General features: G+C 42.4%; 1 protein-coding gene across 1 annotated transcript; it reads right to left on the bottom strand.

Annotated features, from left to right (window-relative positions):
- Positions 1–209: 209 nt before the first annotated feature.
- On the bottom strand, positions 210–22,981 carry LOC121856694 (chaoptin-like). Its single transcript, XM_042352384.1, has 7 exons — positions 22,309–22,981; positions 5,234–8,292; positions 4,686–4,920; positions 4,193–4,299; positions 3,738–3,887; positions 3,278–3,475; positions 210–2,941 (listed from the first exon to the last, which is right to left on the bottom strand). Exons 2-7 carry the CDS (start codon positions 8,276–8,278, stop codon positions 2,660–2,662), a joined length of 4,017 nt encoding a protein of 1,338 aa, XP_042208318.1. The 5' UTR covers positions 8,279–8,292; positions 22,309–22,981; the 3' UTR covers positions 210–2,659.
- Positions 22,982–23,419: the final 438 nt, after the last annotated feature.

Genomic DNA, 23,419 nt, shown 5'->3' with positions numbered 1-23,419 from the left:
GGTTAATCCACCCTACTGGCCAGGTGCTAGCTTAACAAGGGGCTGTTTGTTCCTCCGTCGGCAAGCTCACCCGATAATGTGAATGTGAGAGAGAGAGAGAGAGAGAGAGAGAGAGAGAGAGAGAGAAAAAACACCGTTCTATATAAGTAAAAACATACATTACTTAACGTTTCATCACCAAGACTCAAAAGGATACTTCAAAGACATAATCAGACTTTGTTAGTTTATTTACAGTTCCTTCACACTATCTTCATCACATATTTACCTTCACTGTTGCTTTACTATAGAAAATTATACAAACGCTTTGTTTTCCCCAGTATATCTTATCTTACCCTGATGGTCCGTAACTTCAGAGAAACACAATAACATACGCACCTCAGTTACGCACATATGTTTACACACTTGCATTCAGAGACACACATACACACATCCATCTACATTCAGACAGACACACATACACACATCCATCTAAGTTACTCATCACCATCATCAATAACCCCGTCACTCTCTTGTGCTTTAAGTTCCAGCCCGCTCTTAACATTATCTTTGGAATATTAATTAATACTTCACTTATAAATACGACTTACCACTAATAAGTTTTAAACATAAATGTTGGACAGTAGAGTTGTAGTCGGCGGCACAATGCGGAACACACATTTCAATATCATAAGGCAAATATTTAAGTGTCCTAACATGACCAAAACTAACCTAACATCCTTGTTAAGTTTAATAATCGTATTCCACCTTGTGCCGCCGTCTAGGGAACCACTGCCCAGGTGTTTGTTTATACAGCTGATGGGACCTAACATATGTAAATGCAAACCTATGAGTACTGTACCTCGACAAATGCGTCATATTCACAGAAGATTAATGGAGATCCTGTTGAGGGTTACGGTACTGTACAAGACTTTGCCTACCCTAGGGCCGGGATGTGACTAGTAGCTAAGACAAAAAGCCTTGTTAGCACGCTGTCTTGAGAGATGGATAAATATTCAAGGATAATCAAGAGAGTGAAACTAATGAAAGAAACAGAATTATGGCATGAAAGACAATGACAGACAGACAGACAGACAGACAGAAATCGAAGAAAAAAAGACAGTGCTATACTAAACTATTAGTGCAGAGTTCTGTTCGACGTACAGTCTCGTTCAAGATTCTTCTAACACTGCTGGAGGCAGCTGGCAACTCAAGGCCGTTTGTTTACTACAGTAGATAGCAAAAATTATGAATGAATGTAAAAGGTTATTGGTGATTAGTTACTTAGTTCTCTGTTGCTTAATTAATGGTTGGGCTTTGTTGTTTCGTATTATGGTAAACAAACGGCCTTGAGTTGCCAGCTGTCTCCAGCAGTGTTCGAAGAATCTTGAATGAGACTGTACAAATGAGTCAAAAAAACAAAAACAGTAATTTGCTTCTTAGACTACAAATGTACTTTAATTTATTCTATGCATTGGCTCGGTGTATAGTTAGCGGTGAACACTGAAAGCATCGTGGTTAGAGAAGTAACGAGACTGAGCACATATCGTGAAACGTAAGGCAATAACTGTACTGACCTCTCTAGTAAATGCACATACAGTGTTTTTTTTCTTTATCAAAATAGTCTTTGAACTTCCAATACGTCTTACTTACATATACAACAGGCACTTCTTGTTTGTAACCAAATCTGTTCTCCTTGTAATACTTGCAGGAGACATCACGAGACGCCACGACACCTGTGACTCTAAGGTCAAGTTGAGTCGCCAACTCTTGGTGTGAGTCAGCCAGCTGTACATTTTGGACAATTAAGAGAAATGACATCACCACAACCCCTCACAAACATAAGGAACTCTAATACAACCCTTGTACAGTGTGGATAAGTGTTGATAAATTCCACGTTTATGTGATGAAATCTTCACCTCTGTGGCGACTGCACATACTGCAATACTTTTCCCATGTTGATGATGGAGGGATGACTCACATGTTCCCAGAAAACACTTAAAATATCTCGGTCCGCAGCAGCACTTCACAGCACTTCACTGTCAGTTTTTCCTTCACCTGTGGCATACCTTCAGTCCACTACACTTTAAAGAATGTTCACAAGACGTTAATCAGAGTTTTATTATTATTACCATATTTTTTCAATCATAAAATGTTCACCTTTCACAGAGCTAAGAGCAGAAATCCATTTTCCACGGCCATGATTCTTGGCCATCGATATCGTCCTCCGACCTCAGACTCCGCCCATGTGTCTGGGTTATAAGTGTGTTTCAATCACTCGTCACTAAAGACACTACTTAAAGAGATATTTCATAGGATGACTAGTGTTATTCTCTTATGGGTTAACAAGGTCTTTACCAAGTCCGTCAGGTTCTTGTGAGTGTCAAGTACCTATTATAGTTTGAACTTACAGTACACTCAAGCATAATTAAATCATGGTCTAATAATAATCGTTAAGTCAAGTGAAAATTTTGTGGCACTTTTGACAAGTGTCTTTATCGTGTGACATTGTGGCAGGGAATAATAACTTAAAAATTTAAGACATTTCCAGTGAAGTTCGGTAAGCCTGCGAGTGGAGTAAAGTTCACGAGAAAATATAAAGGACTTTTTTTCCATGTAAAGGGACACAAAACACTTGGTAGTATGTAAGTTCAACCTGAGAGAGACAGCGAGAACATGACCTCTAGCAGGCGAATTCTTCCTCTTCATGATGGTTGGGTCGTGCCTGGTAGTGGCTATAGTAGTCGGGGGGAACACCGTTGGGTCTCTTGGTGGGCTCATGGTCGTATTGGTTGTCCCCAGAACGACACTTGCGGTACCAGATGAGGGCAACAAAGACACCCAGCAGCAGTGCAGCCGCAACCGTCGCCCCCAGAATGAGGCCGACCCGGCCCCCTGAGGTGCCCGTCGCTGGGGAAGCCGGAAGTGGCAGTGTCTGTCCCCGGCTGCACCGTGCACCTTCCTCCTGTCAGGTGACAAGTATAAGGGTCTATATGTGTCAACACGAATTACAATACTACTACACTACTACTACTACTACAGTACGACTGCTACTACTACAGTACTACTGCTATTACTACACTACTACTACTACTACTATTACGTTTTTTGTTTCTACTACTACTACTACTAATAATAATAATAATTATAAAATGATAAATAAATTTCAAGTGGTCGAGAAGTAATCCTAAGCAGCGTCAACGCGGATTGATCCATAAGATCTTCATTCAGTTAGCTAGGATTGGTATTCATAGAGCTGCTGACAACTAATCCTATTCACTCAGGTAATGTATCATCTTACCTTTTGTTTGTGGTAGACGGCGTCAACGGTGTGAGCGCGGGCATGACCCAGGGATTTAGTGAGTCCGTGCACGCACACCTGGTATTCCGTGCTGGGCTGAAGTTCCTCTAATAGGAAAGTCCTGGAGGCCAAACCTAGCGTGGGCGAGGACGTCACTTCCGCTCCCGCTGCTTCGCCGTCAGGAGTTTGATAGGTCACCTGTGGATGTGAGGGAGGACAAGTGTTGTTGATATTTTATATGTAAGTATCTCTCTATAACCACCACCCTTGTATACTGACCACCACCCTTGTATACCGACCACCACCCGCATATACTGTCCATCACCACCACCCCGGTATACTGACCACCACCCGCATATACTGTCCATCACCACCACCACCCTTGTATACTGACCACCACCCTTGTATACCGACCACCACCCGCATATACTGTCCATCACCACCACCCCGGTATACTGACCTTGAAGCCATAGACAGCGGAGGAGTTGGACGCCTGCCACGACACCAGCAGCGACTGACTCTGTATGTCCTGGATGGCCAGACGGAGGATCACTGGCTGAGGACAGAAGGTCGAGGATGACATCAGCAGGAACGACTGACCACGCAGCGTCTGGAGTGACAAATAGACAAATCATTAGGTTTTCCAGCAATTTTCTCCCTTTTTGTGTCTGGAGAACTTGTATCATCTTAGATCACTACACAGAAAATAAATACATAATTGATTTTTTTACATCATTCCAATAGACTTTTAAACAGTTCACGTGGGACTTCGTTATAATGATGTCTGTTCGTATGTCTGTCTCACAAGTAGCCAATAGCTTTGCGAGGCTTCAAAAAGATATTGTATAGCACCTAAATTGAACTAGAAGAACATCCACTAATTACGAAAGTCATTAACCAGGAGAGGATACTTACCTCAGGTAGGTCACAGGTAATGTCGTGAGGATTGTGTACTTGTGCGGGGTGGTTGAGGAGCCACGCCCACAGCTCCACCGTCTCACACCCGCATGTCACTGGGTTACCTGTAGGGAGGAGGAGGAAAACAGGTGAGTATTAATGAAAAGGAATATGAGGAGGAGGAAGTACAGAGACTGAGGCAAGAAATTATAAAGATCCTGAGATTATTTCAGTAGCCTTCACAGATTGTATACATCTATTAGTGTATATATATTATTGTATTTTAAGGCTGATGTCACACACTAGAAGAGACCTCACACTGCAACAGACCTCACACTACAAGAGGCCTCACACTGCAACAGACCTCAAACTACAAGAGACCTCACACTGCAAACGACTTCAAACTACAGAGACCTAACACTACAAGAGACCTCACACTACAAGAGACCTCACGCTACAAACAGACCTCACACTACAAGAGATCTCACACTACAACAAAACAACAACTTACCATTGAGGTAGAGTGACTCAAGGGTTTTCTCCACAGGTTTTAGAACAATTGTCCTCAGTACCTCCAGGTTGTTGTGGCTGAGATCGAGGAGAGAGAGTCGAGGGAGGTGCTGGAGGGCGTGAGGGTGGATTACCGTCACCCAGTTGTCCCTCAAGATAACTTCTTCCAGACCCTCAGTGTGACGTAGTGTTGTCTCGTCCAACTCTGTCAACATATTCCCTGACACATCCAGTACCTGTAGTGGTGTAATGGTAGTGGTATTATGGTAGGGCAGTGGTGTAATGGTAGTGCAAAAGTGTAATGGTAGTGGTATTATGGTAGTGCAATAGTGTAATGGTAGTAGTATAATAATAGAAGTATCATGGAGGTATATTAGCAGTACACTACTTATTATAATAAAAATGGCTAGCCTATTTTTTTTAGCCTGTATTGTGATCAAATATTTTGTAACTATATTTTGAGTTATTTTGATTTTACATTTATTTGTCTCACGCAATGTATTCTGTTTTGTAGTGTAAATAAACTCTCGAAAGACTAAGCCAACACACCTTTAAGTTATTGGAGTCAGTGGGCAGTTGGTCGAGTTTCTTGAGTCTGTTTCGGGTGAGATTGAGGTGAGTAAGTGTCACCATCCCTCGTAATCTCTCTCGAGGCAAGATTTCCAGCATATTGTGCCCCAGGTTGAGCGTCGAGAGCTGAGAGAGACTTTTGAAAGCTCCTGGTGACACTTTACTGATGGCCCCGCGTTGAAGGTTGAGAGATCTGAGTGCCGGCATGTGGGAGAGCTCGAAACTGGTCAACACCGTCAGGTTGGTGTGAGTCGCCTCCAGTTCCTCCAGGGTGTCTAAAGTGACGCCCCTGGCCACAGCTGGTCCTGTCAGTCGGTGGAGAGGGTTGCCGGAGATATTGAGGCTCTTTAGGTTAGTCATACCGTCGAAAAACATCGAGTCGGGGAGCTGCAGAAGGTGATTCTCGGCAAGATTAAGACGTCTGAGTGAAGAACCTCGAAAGCTGCCTGTGGGAAAGTCTGTGACCATATTGTCCGATACATCCAAGACCTCAAGGTGTTGTAACTGCTCCATCGTTGAGATCTGTACGTCATTCATCAAGATGTTAGAAGCATACAGTTCTTTCAGGTTTTGAAGTTGTCCAAGTGCTGGGCAAAGATCCCTCATAGGATTGCCGCTGACGGAGAGAACCTCCAGTTTCGTCGTGATCAAGAATGATCTACAGCTGTTTAATCCAGCACTGTTTCTACTGAGATCAAGTTTTGTGAGGTCAGAAAGTCCCATGAATGAGGTGGGTTTGAGATATGTAAGTCGATTTCTTCCTAAGTCTAAGGATTTCAGTGCCATACTTGCATCAAAGAACTTTTCGGGTATATTTTCAATATCGCAGTCATTCAGGTTTAAAGTCTCAAGGTTTGGAAGACCAACGAAACTGTTAACATCCAGTATTTGGAAGCTGTTGCTGCTTAGGTCAAGGTTCCTTAGCTGTGTTACCTTGAGGAAGCCTTCGTCAAGGTGATGCAAGTCATTGCCTCGTAAACTCAAGCTTTCTAAGGACATGAGAGCTTCAAAAGAGCCTTCCTCTATCTCTCCAACATGTGCGTGGTCAATGTTAAGCTGCTTTATTGGGAGCTCCGTTTCAAAATATTCCTTTTTGATAACAGTCAATTCGTTTTCTGACAAGTCCAATTTATCTAGATTCGTTAAACTTTGGAATGCATTCCTAGCGATTTCTTTTATGTTATTTTTGTTCAAGTAAAGTTCAGTTAGTGACTTGAGGCCATGAAATGTCTTCTCGTTGACGGACTCTAAGAAGTTCTGCGAGAGGAAGAGTTTCCGCAGGTCAGTCATGTTGATGAACACATTGTCTTCTATGTTAGCAATGTGGTTTTCCTCTAAGTGTAAGTGCCTAAGGTAAGTAAGATCACTAAAAACTCCTTCTACAATCACCGATATGTTATTGCGATCAAGCCAGAGGAAATCCAGTTGTCCTTGGCCACTGAGAGCTTGTTGATGAAGGCTGTTGAGGTTGTTACCGGAGACGCGCAGGTACCGGAGGGCGCTGACGTCGTGACTCAGTGTGTCCGGGAGCACAAAGATCTCGTTCTCCTGAAGACTCAAGTGTTCTAACTTCTGAAGACTAGAAAAAGCCCCTGTAGCCACCACTTCTATCTTGTTATTTTGCATGTGAAGTTCGTTGAGTTCTGTCGTGCGAGAAAATAAACCTCTTTTGATCATTGCTATTTTGTTTTTCTGCAAGAAGAGTTTCCTTAATTGTGTTGTGTTCTTGAAGGTTATTTCATTTAGTTCATTTATCCTATTGTGGTCAAGTTTCAGTGTGTGAAGATTACCATTGGCCATGAACAACCGTGGGTATATTTCCTGAATGTTATTGTGACTCAGAAGTAATGTCTCCAGCTGTGTCATCTCCCTGAAGGTCTCCAACTCAATGAATCGAATAGCATTGTGCTCCAAATTAAGAACTTTAATACTGGAAGAATTTTCAAAGGTTTCTCGTGTTATCTCCCGTATGTTGTTCCTGGAGAGTACAAGTTCCTCCAGCTTTGGGAGGTTACAGAAGAGGCCGCCTTGGATGACTTGGATGTTGTTACTGCTGAGGTCGATGATTCGTATTAGTGGAGTGTGAGTGAAGGTGTCCTGGTCTAGCTCTCTGATGCTGTTGTGGCCTAAGAAAAGCGTCTCCAAAAGCGAATTTTCCTTAAAGGCGTTTTTGGCCACACTGGAAATGAAATTCATGTAGAGAGAGAGTGAGATAAGCCCGGGCACTCCAGCCAGGCTCTTGCTCTTGATCTTATGGATTTTATTACTGCTGAGATCAAAGTATTCGAGAGAAGGGAGAGGTAAGGCCGGGTCTATGTCTAGCTCGGAAATGTGATTCCACGCGACTTCCAACCTCTTGATATTTTTCAGCTTCTGCAGTGAAGTTAAAGGTAACTGCTTCAGGTCGTTGTTAATCAAATTGAGTTCTTGTAACGATTCTTCCAGATCATCAAATGCAAAATCAGATATCAAACTGATCATATTCCCTTTTAAGCTCAATTTCTGAATGTTGACTTTCGTGAATATGAAGCTTGGAAGATCTGTAATGTTGTTTGACTCAAGGTTTAGTTCTTGAAGCTTCGACAACTTATGGAGCGCCGCTTGAGGAACTGCTGACAGCTTACAGTGCTGGATACTTAGTTTTTCGAGGGTTGACTCCAGCCCCCTGAGACTTCCGTCAGCCACATTCTCTATATTAGAGTGAGAGATCTGCAGGTTGACTACACCAGCGCTCTTTCCAAAGATTCCCGACGGAAAGGAAGCTACATTGGTTTCTAGGTCGTAGATGCTGAGACTCTTGATGGGTTCCCGGACCAGACTCAAGGCACTCGCCACCGTCTCCAGCGACACCATGGGACACTCCATAAAGATGCCATCGTCGTTGTTATAGCAAGGACACCACGGGTTGTCCTCCCACCTGGGGCATCCTGAACCTGGGGTCTCCTGGGCTGTGGTAATGAGAGGCCACACTAACACCCACACCGCCGCCACCGCCCCCAACATCCCGGCGTGTCTCCTCACCATCTCACCAACATCGCCTGCAAAAACAAAATTGTACCTTGAACTACGTGTACCTTGTCAGTCCCGTCCTAAGAAATGATTTACAATTTTAGTTCATTTCACGAATCTGACGTAAGCTCTCCTGTAAACAAAACTTCACAATTATTAAATGAAGAAACACACACACACACACACACACACACACACACACACACACACACACACACACCGGTAAACCTGACAAACATCCTTCACATCTGGATTCTCTTTAGTTTCTCTCACCTCAACTGCTTTTCTTCCTGCTATACAAGTTCTTCCCTATCCATTTGTTAAGATATTCATTAATTAAAATATAAAATGTCAAGTAAACTTCATGCTAACTTTCTGCATTATTAATTCTATAGTGTCAAAATTCACAGAAAACTGCAATCATCACCATCATACCTTGAGTTTTATCCTTAATAAATTCTCGGAGGGTAAAACCACTCCTTCTCTCCCCCCCACAAAAACACCCTCCCCGCGCCACCACTGAGGAACTGAGTCACAAATATACTGTACATGTGTTAAGTTCCACTAAATTTTCCTGTAGTTGTGGAGATGAATATTTCGGGCTCATATAAGCTGTAAGACACAACAAACCTGGTTGTCAAATTGCGTCAAAATTGCCCGAATCTCTACAGCAAATAGGTGTTTTCTGGCCATAGTTTGAGGGGGAAAATCTATGGTAAAATCTTAGATAATTTGGATCTTGTTTACCGTGAGTTGTGTGTGTCTGTAATATTCTATGTGAATCTCTCAAAGTCATAAGATGCCATTACATATTCCGTACAGACTGGTCCATTTGTGAGTCTGTGCTAGTCTATGAGTTCCCACAAGACGCCATCAAGTATTCTGTACAGACTGGGCGCTCAGTGTAAGTCTGTGACCCGCCACGAGACGCTAACACGTGTTCGCGTTACAGACTGGGGTGAGCAAGAGAGCTTCAGCTAACTAGTTTTTCCTCGGCCTTGGAACCTCTCGTCTCCCAGCCGGTGCTGTTGATTCATGAGGACGCTACCAGCTGGCGGCCAAGTACCTACCTAGAGCCAGGAAGACGGCGGGGGGAAGGATAAAAAGAAGGAACAGGTGGTAGGAAGAGATACAGATAGACAGATGGAAAGAAAGAAAATGAGATGTGAAAAGAGAGTTATAATGTAAAAGCTGAATTAATTCCTTTAATTTAATTCAGTGACGTAGTATTCTTTATAATGATGAATATTTTACCTCTCTCTCTCTCTCTCTCTCTCTCTCTCTCTCTCAACTTTTTACACGAATGCCTCTCCTACATTAACTTATTACATTAAACCCCCTCTCTCTATCTTCTTCCTCTTCCTGCATTCCTCCCTCCACTGCCACACTCTCTCTCTCTCCCTCCCTCCCTGTCTCGCTCCATCTCACTCTACTTCCACACCCTCCCTTTCTCTCCTCTTACCATCCTTCCTCCACTCCCTTCTCTCTTTCTCAATTCGAGTCTTTCTTTATCTCTCTGTCTCTCTGTGTCTCCTCCCCTTCAGTCTCCATCCTTTCTGTTTTCACTTTCTTTGTTTTTCTTCCTTCCATCCTTACCCTCCTCCTTCCCTATCTTCTTCCAATCTTTCCCATTTTCTCCCTCCCTACCCTCCCCTTCCTTCTCTCCCACCTCCACCTCTTCCCCCTTCTTCCCCCTCTCTCCCTCCCACCACAGCATCCTCTCCCTCCCTCCTGCCCTCTAACAGGGCATGTCACTCCTCCCATATATACATGACTTGTGAATTATATTTTCCTTTCATGAAAAAAAATATTGCGTCTAAAAGATACATGAAACTGCACTTTATTTATCCTCCCTCTCCTTCTCTATTTTCACCTTCTTCCTCATCCTCCCTCTCTCCTCTCCCTCATTATCCCTCTCTCCTCTCATCTTATCCCTCATCCTCTCTCCTCTCACCCTCTCTTCCCCCTCTCTCCCTTTCCTCACTATTCCTCTCCTTTCCCTCATTATTCCTCTCTCCTCTTACCCTCTCACTCATCCCCCCTCTCTACTCTCCCTCATTCCCCCCTCTCACCTCTTACCCACTCACTCATCCTCCCTTTCTACTCTCCCTCATCCCCCCTCTCATCTCTCAGCCTCTCCCCACCGTGAGAGGCCCCGAGGGAGGCGGCAGGTGTGGACCGCGTGGTGAGGAGTATTTTGGTCGTCATCCCCACCCTCATCCTAACCCTCACCCCCGTTCTCATCCCTGCCCTCACCCCTGCCATCATCCCTGCCTTCACCCCTGCCTTCACTCCTGCTTTAATCTCTACCTTTACCTCTGCTTTCATCCCTGCCCTCACCCCAACCCTCACCTCTGCAATCATCTCTGCCTTCACCCCTGCCATCATTTCTGCTTTCACCCTTGCCATCACCCCCGTCCTCAATCCAGCCCTTCTAACGACCTTTCACCCCAGTCTTCTCCCCAAGAACCACATCCCCGGTCTCACCCCAGCCCACAGCCGTCACCCCCGCTGAGTGCTCCAATCAACCACTCACTGTGACAGCACCAAACACTGACTAGCTAACAACAACTCACTGCCATAGTACCAAAAGTTAGTAGCAAAAATTAACACAGAACAACAGTAGCGCCACTGGTCAGGGATCGAGTATGGGAGAGACAGAAGTACCTGGAGGGGGTGGAGAGGTAGGGGGTGGAGGAAGGTGAGAGGGAGGGGGTGGGGAAGGGGGGGGAGGAAGGGGTGACGATAGACCGGGTACTCAGGTGTGATTATTTGGACATGTGAGTGAGGCCCACCAAAAACAACACCTGTTTATCAGCCTTTGGTTCACGAGGTGTTGTCGGGTCCTCCCTGCCAACACTAACCAAGCCTCTCCCTTCCCCTCTCCCCTCCCTCTCCGCCTCTTCCCTCCCCTTTCCTCTTCATCCCTCTACGCCCAATCCCAGCATCCCTCTTCCATCATCTTCAGTCTTCACTCTTCTGTTTTCCCCTAATCCCTCGTCCCCTTTTTTCCCCTTTCCTCCTCTCTTTCATCCCTCTTCCTTCCCTTCTCTCACCGTTTTCACTTTTACCTAACTACTCATCTTTCCTTCTCTCACTCCTTTATACTCCTTATCCCTCTCAGCCCCTTCCCTTACTTTTCCTTCCCCCCTCCTACTCACTACTTCTTCTCCTCGTCCTCACTACTTCTCCCTCTCGTCCTCACTACGCCTTCTCCTCCTCCTCCTGTTTCAAGAGTCACGGGAAATATTTCTAGAATCTGCCGCGAGTCTCTTAAATGACCGGCGACAGAATCTCCATTGATACAAGTGTCACGACAGCTTAAAGGCGGTATTGAAGGCTGGTAAATTCTAATCCCCCAAACCTGCGTAGATCAGAGCGGCATATCAAGAGTTTTTACGAGAACTCCAGAAACAGCTATTGCCTGGTATGTCAAATATGTTGCCACAAATTCACTTCCTTTACACGAACAAATGTTAGTAAAAAAACAAACGGATTAATAAAGAAAGAAATAGGTACATAAAACAAATAGGAATCTAAAAATATAGGCTCTTAGGGGATATATTTAGCATCTGTTTTGAAAGTGGGTCTCATAAGTCTGACGGACAGTTAAGGGCGATGGGATTATAGCATAACGAAGCTTAAGTTCTCGGTGTACAAGGATGCACTGAACATGACCGTTTTCACTCTCCCGATTGTAAAGTTAGGCACCTGTTCCCAACCATTAACCCTTAGTCGAATACTGTATTTATTTGTACGACTCGTCTTATAGTAGAGGATTATGATATGATAGCACGTGGAAAATACGAAGCCCAGGCTATTTCACCTGATGATTAACCATTTTAACGCTACCTGGGGGGGTTAAGTTAGGTCAGGTTAGATTGGGTTTGGTTAGGTTAGTTTAGGTAAGATAAGGTTAGGTTGTTTAATCTACAGGTGATTCAAATACTCTTTTCTTATACCTCAACACTAAAGAAATTGGCCGTGTATCAAGCTTACATTTGTTACAAGGGACCTGTACTGTACATCACCTGAAGAGTTTATGACCTACCTTAGTGAGGACACCTGGCTGAAACACTCCCATAAACACTCACTAATATTACCTGTAGTGTTGTTGACATTACGATGTTAACTTCCTGAGTCAGATTTTATGAGACACTCAGCACATTAGAGGAGTCAGATTTTATGGGGCATTCAACATATAAACCGCACCAGATTTTAAGGGACTGGTAGCATAAGAAGAAGGATTTTAACATTAGAGAAATCGGTTCTAGGATACTTGGAACGTATAAAAGAAGTGTTTACGGGCAACAAGGGTTCAGTGAGGAGGGTGGTCGTCTCACCGCCCACTACTGCACTAACCACAGTCACGCCCACACACCCACGATATGCAATTAGTGAGTCTCCCTCTCTTTGTTTTTGCTACACACGAACACGTAAGTAACTTCATCTCTATGTCTCTCTCTCTTGCACATGTATTATCTCTTTCTTTATCTCGCCCTCTCTCTCTTTCTTTATCTCGCCCTCTCTCTCTTTCTTTATCTCGCCCTCTCTCTCTTTCTTTATCTCGCCCTCTCTCTCTTTCTCTCTCTTTGACACGCACACATATGTAATGATATGTCTCTGTGACTCTCTTACATTCTACCTCTCTCCTCTCCTGTGAATGTTCTCACTTACACGCACGCACACAACACACACACACACACACACACACACACAACACACACACACACACACACACACACACATACACATAACCTCTACTTCCTCGTCCCACGGCCAAATCTCCACTCTGTCATCACTGTATTTAGTCGCTGCCAGACTGCGGGGTCGCTTGTCAAGGGTTCCTCTAGTTTTCGTTTTCAGGTGTACAGTATGTTACTCCACGACAATTCTGTACTTGTCCCCCTCACCTCAGTCTTTTAGCTGTCGTGTTCTACGTTTACAGGACAAAAAGCTCGTGTTTGTCCACCAGAGTCTTTCATCTGTCGTTTTCAGGTGTTTAATGCACCAAAAAAAAAAAAGGTGTTTCTTGGTTGATTTAGTCGTTTAATTGTTGTTTTCTGTATCGTGACTTTATAATCTGTCGTGTTGTGCCTCTCAGTATCAGGTTAAAGTACAGGAATAACTAAAGGTGCTACAAAAATAAATTACAGGTACAAGGATAACAGTACAAAGTAAAGATAAATGAAAGGAAATACAGGTAAAAGCCTTAAAATAACAGCATTACAGGTTAAGGTGTAAAAGTACGTACAAATGATATTTTAGGTTTAAAGCACAAGACTAGCAGTACAGGATAAGATACATAAATAACAGCACAGAAACAGGGGAATTACAGCTACAGGTATTAATTACAGGTAAAGGAACAAGTTTGTATTTTTCTTTGTTTTCCTGCTCATTGTTGTAAGTTTAAATAAAAACAACAAATTCTCCTCCATTTTCCTTATCTGTAGTTGTTTCCTGTCCTGTCTGTCATTAATGTCTGTTTGGTTATGTGTCTGTTCTTATTATCTCCCTGTCTGTATGTCTGTTCTTACTGTCTATCTGTCTGTGTGTCTGTCTATTTGTCTGTGACTGTCTATTAGTCTCTGTGTCTGTCTGAAGGTCAAGTTCATGGGGTCAGTTGCCAGGCATGAGTAAGCATCTTGCCCAATTGTGGTCCAGTTATGATTCATCGTCCCGGCGTCACTCTAACTCACCCTGTAACATGCTTATTAAGTCTCTCTCTCTCTCTCTCTCTCTCTCTCTCTCTCTCTCTCTCTCTCTCTCTCTCACTGTTTGCTTATCTTTCTCTCCCTACTTGTTAGTTTATAATTATATTTGTATACTAGTTCATTTGTCTCCCTGTCTCTATCTCTCCCACCATCAATTACTTTATCTGTCTGTCTGTTTAGTTATCAATATACATCGATCTTACTCAACATTATTCAACGGAAACTGAATAAAGTTTCATGTAAAGCAAATCTTATAAGAACACCGACACAGGACTCGGAAAAACATAACAAAGAACAAAAAACCTACCGAGGAACTGAGCCGTGACAGAACAGTTTTATGGTGTTATAGAGAACAAATTTAATAAACTAGAAAGGAGATATGAGGGTGAATATAACACAGGATAACATAGTGAAGAACAGCAAAGTAACACAGAAAAATATTGTGAAGGATAGTAACAATCACACAAAATAATAATTACGTAATGTACATTATCCCGATATCCGAACTGATAACCGATATCCGATTTTGTTTCGTCTCCTTTGTTTACTCGACGCCAAGGAAATATGAACTTACTGCTTCATCACTTTACGCGAGATGAAAAGTTAGCGAGATCATTGGCGAACTGCGTGTCAGGTAAGGATTTAGAAAAAGAAAAATCACAGAATAAAATAATCCCAAATACGTTCGTGGTTAAAGAGGAAAGGTGGATTCGGATTAGAACGTCCACACGAAATTGGCCTAAATATAGGTATAGGTTTTGATTGGCTAACAACAACAACAAAATCAAGATCTAAGGTGATTAGCTAAGATGGATCCCACACATAAGGTCTTTTAAATGAGTCTTCTTTTTATTCCGTTTTGCATGTCTGATATACCATAGGCCCATACACTTACAATACGACAGATTAACTATATTCCAGAACTCACTAATTATTTTCAAAGCGACCGAGCATCTAGCTAAGTGTTTATTATGACTCGATGATTAATGTCGTTTAAACAAGGAGGTGTCACTAGTGTCATACTCAGAGTGTCACAGCCAAACCATTCATCCTCACATCAAAGGCCACCACCATCACCACTTGTTGGGCCACGGTCATGTGAGATCAAGATGGTCATTAATATTTTCGGCTTCAGGTCACCGGTTGTCTCTGCTTGAACCTGATAAAGACGTTCTTTACTCTCGTGTGCCTTTAGCAGAGCCACAACACTCAAAATGTTCCTTCCTCCGTGTCAGTATTGTTGTGGTGATTCACTTTATATCTATGTTTTTCTGACTTAATATACTTTTTAGATTTATAATTTCAACATGATAGTAGCTTTCACCCGTGTGTACGTGAAGCAGGGGTGTGTATGTATGTCAAGTGTGTGTGCGTGGTCTATAAGTGTGTATGTGTGTGTGTGTGGGTCTGCAGTTTTGTGTGTGTGTGTGTGTGTGTGTGTGTGGTCTGCAGGAGTGTGTGTGTGTGTGTGGTCTGCAATTGTGAATGTATATCCAGGTGTGTGTGTGTGGTCTGCAGGTGTATGTATATCCAGGTGTGTGTGTGGCTGTGCAAGTGTTCTCTTACACTCATCTTCACAGGGTCTCACACCATTGATGAAAGAAACTCCACACAGACTTGAATAATATGTTTATGTGGTGATTGTAAAGGTAAGTGACACATATACGGGTTATAATATGGCAGCTTATCAACATAACACAGTAACAATAAAATAACACACAGATATAACACCGTCACGAAGGCATAACACAGTAAAAGCAGAAATAGAACACAATCACAGGAATATAACACGGTAGAGCCACATAACCCAAGAGGAAACACGAAAGGGCAACATAACATAAATTACTAAACACAGAATTGAAGGGATGAGTAGAATAGTGATGGTAAAGAATGAACACAAAGATTACAGAGTTAGAAGGCCAGTGACCTAGACCTTGATTAAGACTCGCTTCCGGTAACATGACAGCACGGACGGTATAGTCACGGACACTACCACGCCCACGTACATCACCACACCCTCAGCCAACTACGCCCTAAAACGCTTACACCCATCCAAGGTCATTACACCCATAGTCTAAACACACCATGACTACACCCACTGACTCTACACCCAGTAAAAATATTATAATAATCACACTTCATATTTGTATCTTGATAATTAGTGTAAATATTAAGTGTACTGAAGCAAGTATGACTACCGAACCTATCCTAACCCAACTTAACTTAATCAAACCCACCCTAACTTATTCTAGCCTAACCTAACTGGTGGTAAGTGAAAGAAGACCAGAATAATTACTCTAAAAACATCTTTTCTAATTTGCTTCAGAGTGTGTAATGGGGGTGATTGCTGTGACCTCCATTTCATACTTTAATTTAACGTATTACTCTCCCCATATACAATAAACAGGTCAGGTCACACACACACACGCACGCACACACACCTGGCACACACACACACACACACACACACCTGGCACACACACACACACACCTGGCACAAACCTCCAATTTCCAACAAATCAGTTTTAACATCCCCTCAGTAAACTTTCCCCACACGAGGTCACCATTTCCTATGCAGCTTTTCCATTTACCTGTCAACAACACTATGTACGAGGTGTGTTTCTGGTGGTGAAGTGAACAAAATACTGCAGGAGGTTAGAACACTATTGAGGGTGTAGAGGTCCTTCGTCTTGGGTGCTGAGAACCCCATTACAGCTGACATGAGTTGAGGATAAAAGGATTTACTTTAATTTCAACTCCAATTAGGTCGAATACCCGAGCAAGAAGACCCCAACCTTCAAAACCAAGAATTTGTGTCGACTTGTTGAGAAGAATTAAGACATATTTTAGTCTCCGTTGAGGTTTGGTACACACACACCTGTTACACCTCTAATTAAGAACTTTGGTGGAAATGTAACAGAAGAGAGTCAATGTGTATAGGTCATGTCTCGCCCCTAGATTAAGATCAGTGTTAAGTAGAGATGTGTTGTGGGGACGAGTACTTAAATAGCGGTACACTTATCATGCTCTAGGCACCTTTGGCTTCGTCAACTATTTTGTCATATAAACTTAAGACAAATTGGGTAAGAAAGAAAACGCACCTGAAGTTGTTTTGAGAGAGAGAGAGAGAGAGAGAGAGTGTGTGTTTTTAATCAGATCTTCCGGTTGTTTTGATGGACAGGAGTTGACTTTCCTGATCAATGTGTTATCGTTAGTGGTATTTAACTGGTGTTGTTCTTGTCACACCACCGTCACAAACCCGTCACTCCACTGTCACCTCGTCTGTCATTACACTGTCAGACTTTGGCTTTGGTCGACTCAGCCTCACCAAGGGTCTAGTTAAAGATTCTTACGAGTAAACACGTGAATTTGCACAGCACAGACCTGACCTTTGTGTTATATAGTGACGCCCTTATGTCCTCCATCTACAACCTTGACCTTTTGATGTGACTTTGAAACTATATTGTGACCTTACCCGTCCTCTGTGACCTTCATCATCCGCCTTGACCTTATCCATCACTTTATTAACACCTGATGCCATAATTAATATCTACGGGTATATATCTAAAGGTGATGAAGTTAGTACCGTTAACCAAACCAAACCTAACCCAACCGAACCTAATCAAACCATCTCATTAATATATGAGTGAGACTTGAAAACACTCTGATAATAAGCAAGTAGATTAATATGCCCAGGTGACTGATGTGATACAATAAGCTCTGAATAACACATAGCAGTGAGAGAGTGGATGGTGAGGGATGGAGGAGACACTCAGCGATGAATGGACTCAGTGAACAAAGGGAATAATTATGATTCATCCCGACCACAAAGAAAAGAAAGCCCAGATTAAAGGTGTTTTATTAGACGTGTGCTAAAGATAAATGGATTTATTTCAGTCTATTGAGGTTAAATGCGCCTGTGCTTACCTGTGAATAAAATGATATAGATATGATCAAAGGTTAGACAGATATAGATATAGATATATAAACACGTGGACAGATGTATATTATCAAGCCCTGATAAGGCGTATATAGATAAAGAAAATAAACTGAAGGGTACAGTATGTTTGTTCAGAGTTGTATTGACACTTGCAAGTAAAAATAAATCTACTTTTTATTTAGTAACTAGGAAGCGAGTCTTGTCAACAGGTGCGTGACTCGTTGGCTTCAGTAAAAAAAAAGACATCGTTCAGCTTCGCATTACTGATTCTAACAAGGGCGGGGGCAGTGAAACAGGAAACAGACCATTGTGAGCATGAGAATTCACACCGTGATTGTGTGGGGCGTTCTTCCCCCTCTCTCTGTCTCTCTCCCTCCCTCCCTTCCCTCTTCTCTCCTTCCTCCCACTTCCCTGTCCTTCTTCTCCTCCATTACATTCTCCTTCCTACCCTCTATTATCCCTCCTCTCTCTCTCCTCCCCTTCCCCTACTATTCTCCACTCTCCTTCCTTCCCTTCCATCTGCCTTCAATCCTCCACTCTTTCCTCCTACCCTCCACTTCCTCTTCTCCCCTCCACTTCCCCTCCTACCCTCCACTCCACTCCTACCCTCCACTCCACTCGTAACTTAATCAGTGCTAGATCTTCGTCGTGATAGACCAGCAACTCTTTAAATTAATCTTACGAGTTAAGACATTCATTGTCCTTAATTATAGCATCCACTCGCTACTCTCATGACGGCGTGTGGTAATTACAAATACGTTGGACAGAAGTGCTGAGGGAAGTAGCCTTGACTATAAACCATATGGGGAGTATAACTATCATACTATATTATAGTAACTGGTCCATAGGGTAATAGATCAAATGAGCCTCAATTGTAATAGGACCTAACTTAATTAGTTGTGATCATTAGGATTAGGAACCTTGAGGGCTAGGGCCAATTAGGAGTGGTTTCCATTAGTACGAGGCTCTAATCTTGATGGTTGGATTAGACTTGGTTTGATGGGCCTGATAGAAATGGAATTTATTGGCTCATGATGTATAATCCAGCTTACCTATGCCTGATTATTATGTTTTTACTTCATGTTTTGAGTGTCAATGTATCTTAATATCCCGCTTATTTAGGAGGAAAAACCTATTTATCCTCTATACTTTTCTGACATTAAAGACTTCAGTTTCAGTTTAAATATTCAGTTTTATTCTCATCCCTGACCTGCGTTTAAGGCAGTGTAGAGCTTGCTAACATTTCATTATATTATAAAAAAGTACAGAATAAATATGAAACAATAAATACATGGTCTATATAATACAGTACCATACAGGAAAGCTACAGTAGAGGGAAGTATGAATAAACTCCAACAGAAAGCAATCATATTACAATTGGACATAAGTCTGTGAGACGTGTGTGAGTTGCATAAAACCTAACAACAATATTTACACACGGACTCTACACTACACCGAGATATCCCCACAAAATATCTCCCACGCAAGAATAACTCTAAACATTCCACTACTGGTCGTCTGTACGCCTGGGAGTGTTCAAGAACAATATTTCCAACATTTACTGGAGAAATATGCATGTTGTTTTGGCATTTAAATAAGCGAAGGAGTTGCCACTTGTTTCCACTAAGAAATGTGTTAGAAGAATGTGCGTTGCCTCAGTAAGTATAAACAGTGGGGGAACGTGGAAGTTTGCAAGAGGAAACAGACAAAGAAAGATGGAAGAAAGAAAAGGAAGTAGCAGATAGATAAATGAAAAACAGGGAATAGCTCAGCTTATTTTGGGTTGGTGTGCCAAACAAGTGAATTGGCTGCAGGCTGGGGGGGACTTAATTAATGAACCCTCACTCAACGGAGGACTAAAACCTTCCTCCAACTCTTTACGTCCTTATAAACTAACATCAACACTTTACTTTGGTAGGCTGAAAAAATCCCTCAGACGCCTTGAATCCGCACTAACCCTCACAGGAAAATTACAACAACTGTCTAAACCTCTTACCCATCGCCTGGTACCCATATATACTCATTCAAAAAGGGGTAACAAAGAGGACCTGACGTTAGCACTACCAGCACCATCTCGCGAATGAATTGTCACGATTATCTAAAAGCCCCAACACCACTCGGCATATATAAGTCATATTCTTATTACTGTTGTCTTAAGATCTCTCACACAACACAATACAAACACTATCCGTTTTCGGTCACTCTAAAGAGACGGGATAAAGTGCTTAGCTAATATACTCGCGAGAAAAAACAAAACCAAAACACCGTTGTACAATTAACCAAAATGTAAAGTAAATATAACATAGGAGTTTAATGTTAATCCAAAGCCTCTACTCATATATCTGTTCCATGGAGAACATTTATAGAATAGTCAACAAAACAGACAACTGAGTTCTGGGTTCCGGGGTCTGGCGTCATTACTGTGTGTGTGACGTCACAACCGTAACCTATGTCAGCCGAGCCTCTAAAAACGTGTACTGTACGGGCCGCTCTTGTCAACAATAAAATAATCATGCGTATGTATGTATGTATGTATGTATGTATGTATGTATGTATGTATGTATGTATGTTATAGAATTTATTGTGTTTTAACTTAACAACCTTGGGGGATTTTGTAAAGTTTAACCCAACAGCAGAAAATGACTTTACCCTTGAGAAAAATAAGAGTCAGGAATAACTTTATCGTCTTAAAATAAATCAAGAGAATAAATAAACCGTCAGATATTAAACTGGTTGAGGGACCCAACGAAAAACTCTTAGGGAGACGCCCCCCTTATTGCAACAACAACAACCACCACAATAACAACAACAACGATAACAATAATAAAAACAGGAATATTAACATTACTAATAGTTTCAGATATACACCTGTGCATGATATACACATATAAAGATATATAAAAAAACATCAAATTTCTTAAGGTATAACAGGTTTTAAAAGAGATATTTACATAAAAACGAATCATTATTTAGTAACACAAAAAAATATCGATTAAAAACCCACATTAAAATTTCCCTTCTCAAATTTTAACTGTGAACTAATTTTCAGAGACCAAAAATGAGTTTGTGTTATTATTATTATTATCGTGAGTGACAGACAAAGGAATAATATATAGAATTATCTAGGCTACGCGCCCACCTGTGTGTGACTGTGTAAACCAAATAGTTCTGGCAGTCAGTGATGCAGTTCACGCTATAAAGTGTCTATATTTTGACCCGTAATAACTTCATGTTGGTGTATGTGTCTAATTTATGACGGGTACATAAACACACGCACACACATTCACAGGAAAAAACACCCACACCCACACACATACCCACACCCACACATACACACCCACACACATATACGGCTTACAGTACATGCAGGTAAAACTATATACCATAATGTAATAAGCTATCTATACGGTTGGTATACATATCCAATAATAAGTTTCATATACTGTTGATGTCGGTATAAGGATGACATAAACCACTTACAAAACGGAAGTTGATCCCTGACCTGACCTGTCCGTGTGAGGCAAGTTTAACCTTCTGAGTCATCCAAGGTCACCACACAGAACAAAGATAGAATATTCTTCATGAGAGACTTAAGGTAAACTTCTCGGCACGGGACAAACAATTGATCCTGGGTTATAGATGATGGGACGGTTGAGATTATATATGACAAGTTATTAACTTTGATCACACCCGAATATTTAAAGAGTCACATTAATACATAGTTGAAAAAAATAATACAAGATTTCTATCATTATAGGAATAAATGATAATAAGAATGAAATGGGATGTTCTTTGGTGTCTTTTAAAACAAAATCGTACCTCAAGAGTGATTGAAAAAAGAAAGAGCAAAAAAAAAAACATTGCGAATAGTCTACGGGACACAATACCCATCTTTGTCAGCTACACTAAATTATAGTCTTAAGATATTGATAATTCACCTCATAATTATTGCATGGTAATATTAATAACAACTAAAATATATATAAAATTCTATCGCGTGACTAGATGTTGTAAATTCACCCCCTAAAAAATAGAGTGTTACATGTATCGATTATCATAATCTCACCAGGTACAATAATTACCTGAATGAATTATAATTGAAGTGTAAAAAAAATGTGAAATAAACTGTGGCTTTGTTTTACTTTGGTTGTTGATGAGGATATAAACGTGTTAGTGATCACAATCTGGTCGCCGTGAGGGGGACAGACGTGATCAAGGGCGAGATATAATCAAGGTTTGTTGTGTATACAGTGGCGGGTGTCAGTCCTAATGACCCACACCACTGCCGGCCATCAAACCCAACCAACCAAGTCCAATGAACAGCCTCAGAGCGTTTCGTTTATTTACATTCCCCAATTTCTACAAAGGGCGACAAACTCACATTCACTTACCGTAAAAGTTTTAAAACCCAGTTAGTAGCCTTGACTCAGCTGTCCTGCTCCCTCCTCCTCGTTAATTCACTAATGTATCACACTCTACAATTACTTTCCTACCAATTAACCGACTTTAATTAATAGATACTCTTGTTATTAATGCACCAATTATTTCACTCCTCCGCCTCGTTATTCAGTCATTGTTTTACTCCGCCTCGCGTCAGAGACTTTTTAAACCCATGTTCACTCTCGTACTCACAACACTGCACTGTGGCCCACACGGCCTGGCCACGCACAAAACCACTCGCGTGTAATCCTAAGGTTAGTTTCCGTGTATAGCCACAAGGAGTCGCGTTCCCGTGCTGTAATATTTTCAACGTCAGTGGTGATCACAGCACTGATGTAGGTACCTGCAAGCATGTGAACCGCAGCTCTCTGGGTGACTTGCTTCTTAACGGTATTCCGTTTCCTTTCGTTTTTTCGTCGATTTTCAGGTATTTTTGCAAGTATTTACGATTGGGTTGTGATTATTTTTGAGGTCTTGGACAGATGATGGAAGAGTCACTTGGGAGGGGAGTGTAACAGGCAGCCTGTCCGGGTCAGTGAGGACCGTGGAGGTGAGGGTGACGTAGCTCCTATCGTCGTGACGTCCCGCAGGGCACTGAGCCACCCTACCAGCAGGCACCCCACTCCGCACCGCACAAAACTACACTCACGCCACCTGGCTCCCACCCTACTGCTAGTAGGCACTCCACCTCTACCATTTTACTGCTAGCAGGCACACCACCTCCACCACCTTGCTGCTAGTAGGCACCCCACCTCCACCAGTCTACTGCTAGCAGGCACCCCACCTCTGCCACTCTACTGCTAGCAGGCACCCCACCTCCACCACCCTACTGCTAGCAGGCACCCCACCTCTGCCACCCTACTGCTAGCAGGCACCCCACCTCTGCCACCCTACTGCTAGCAGGCACCCCACCTCCACCACCCTACTGCTAGCAGGCACCCCACCTCCACCACCCTACTGCTAGCAAGCACTCCACCTCCACCACCCTACTGCTAGCAGGTACCCCACCTCCACCAACCTACTTCTAGCAGACACCCCACCTCCGCCACCCTACTGCTAGCA

The sequence above is a fragment of the Homarus americanus genome, unplaced genomic scaffold, assembly GCF_018991925.1.
Source record: "Homarus americanus isolate GMGI-L3 unplaced genomic scaffold, GMGI_Hamer_2.0 scaffold32531, whole genome shotgun sequence".
Classification (NCBI taxonomy): Eukaryota; Metazoa; Arthropoda; class Malacostraca; order Decapoda; family Nephropidae; genus Homarus; species Homarus americanus.
This window is presented reverse-complemented; position numbering and strand designations above follow the sequence as displayed.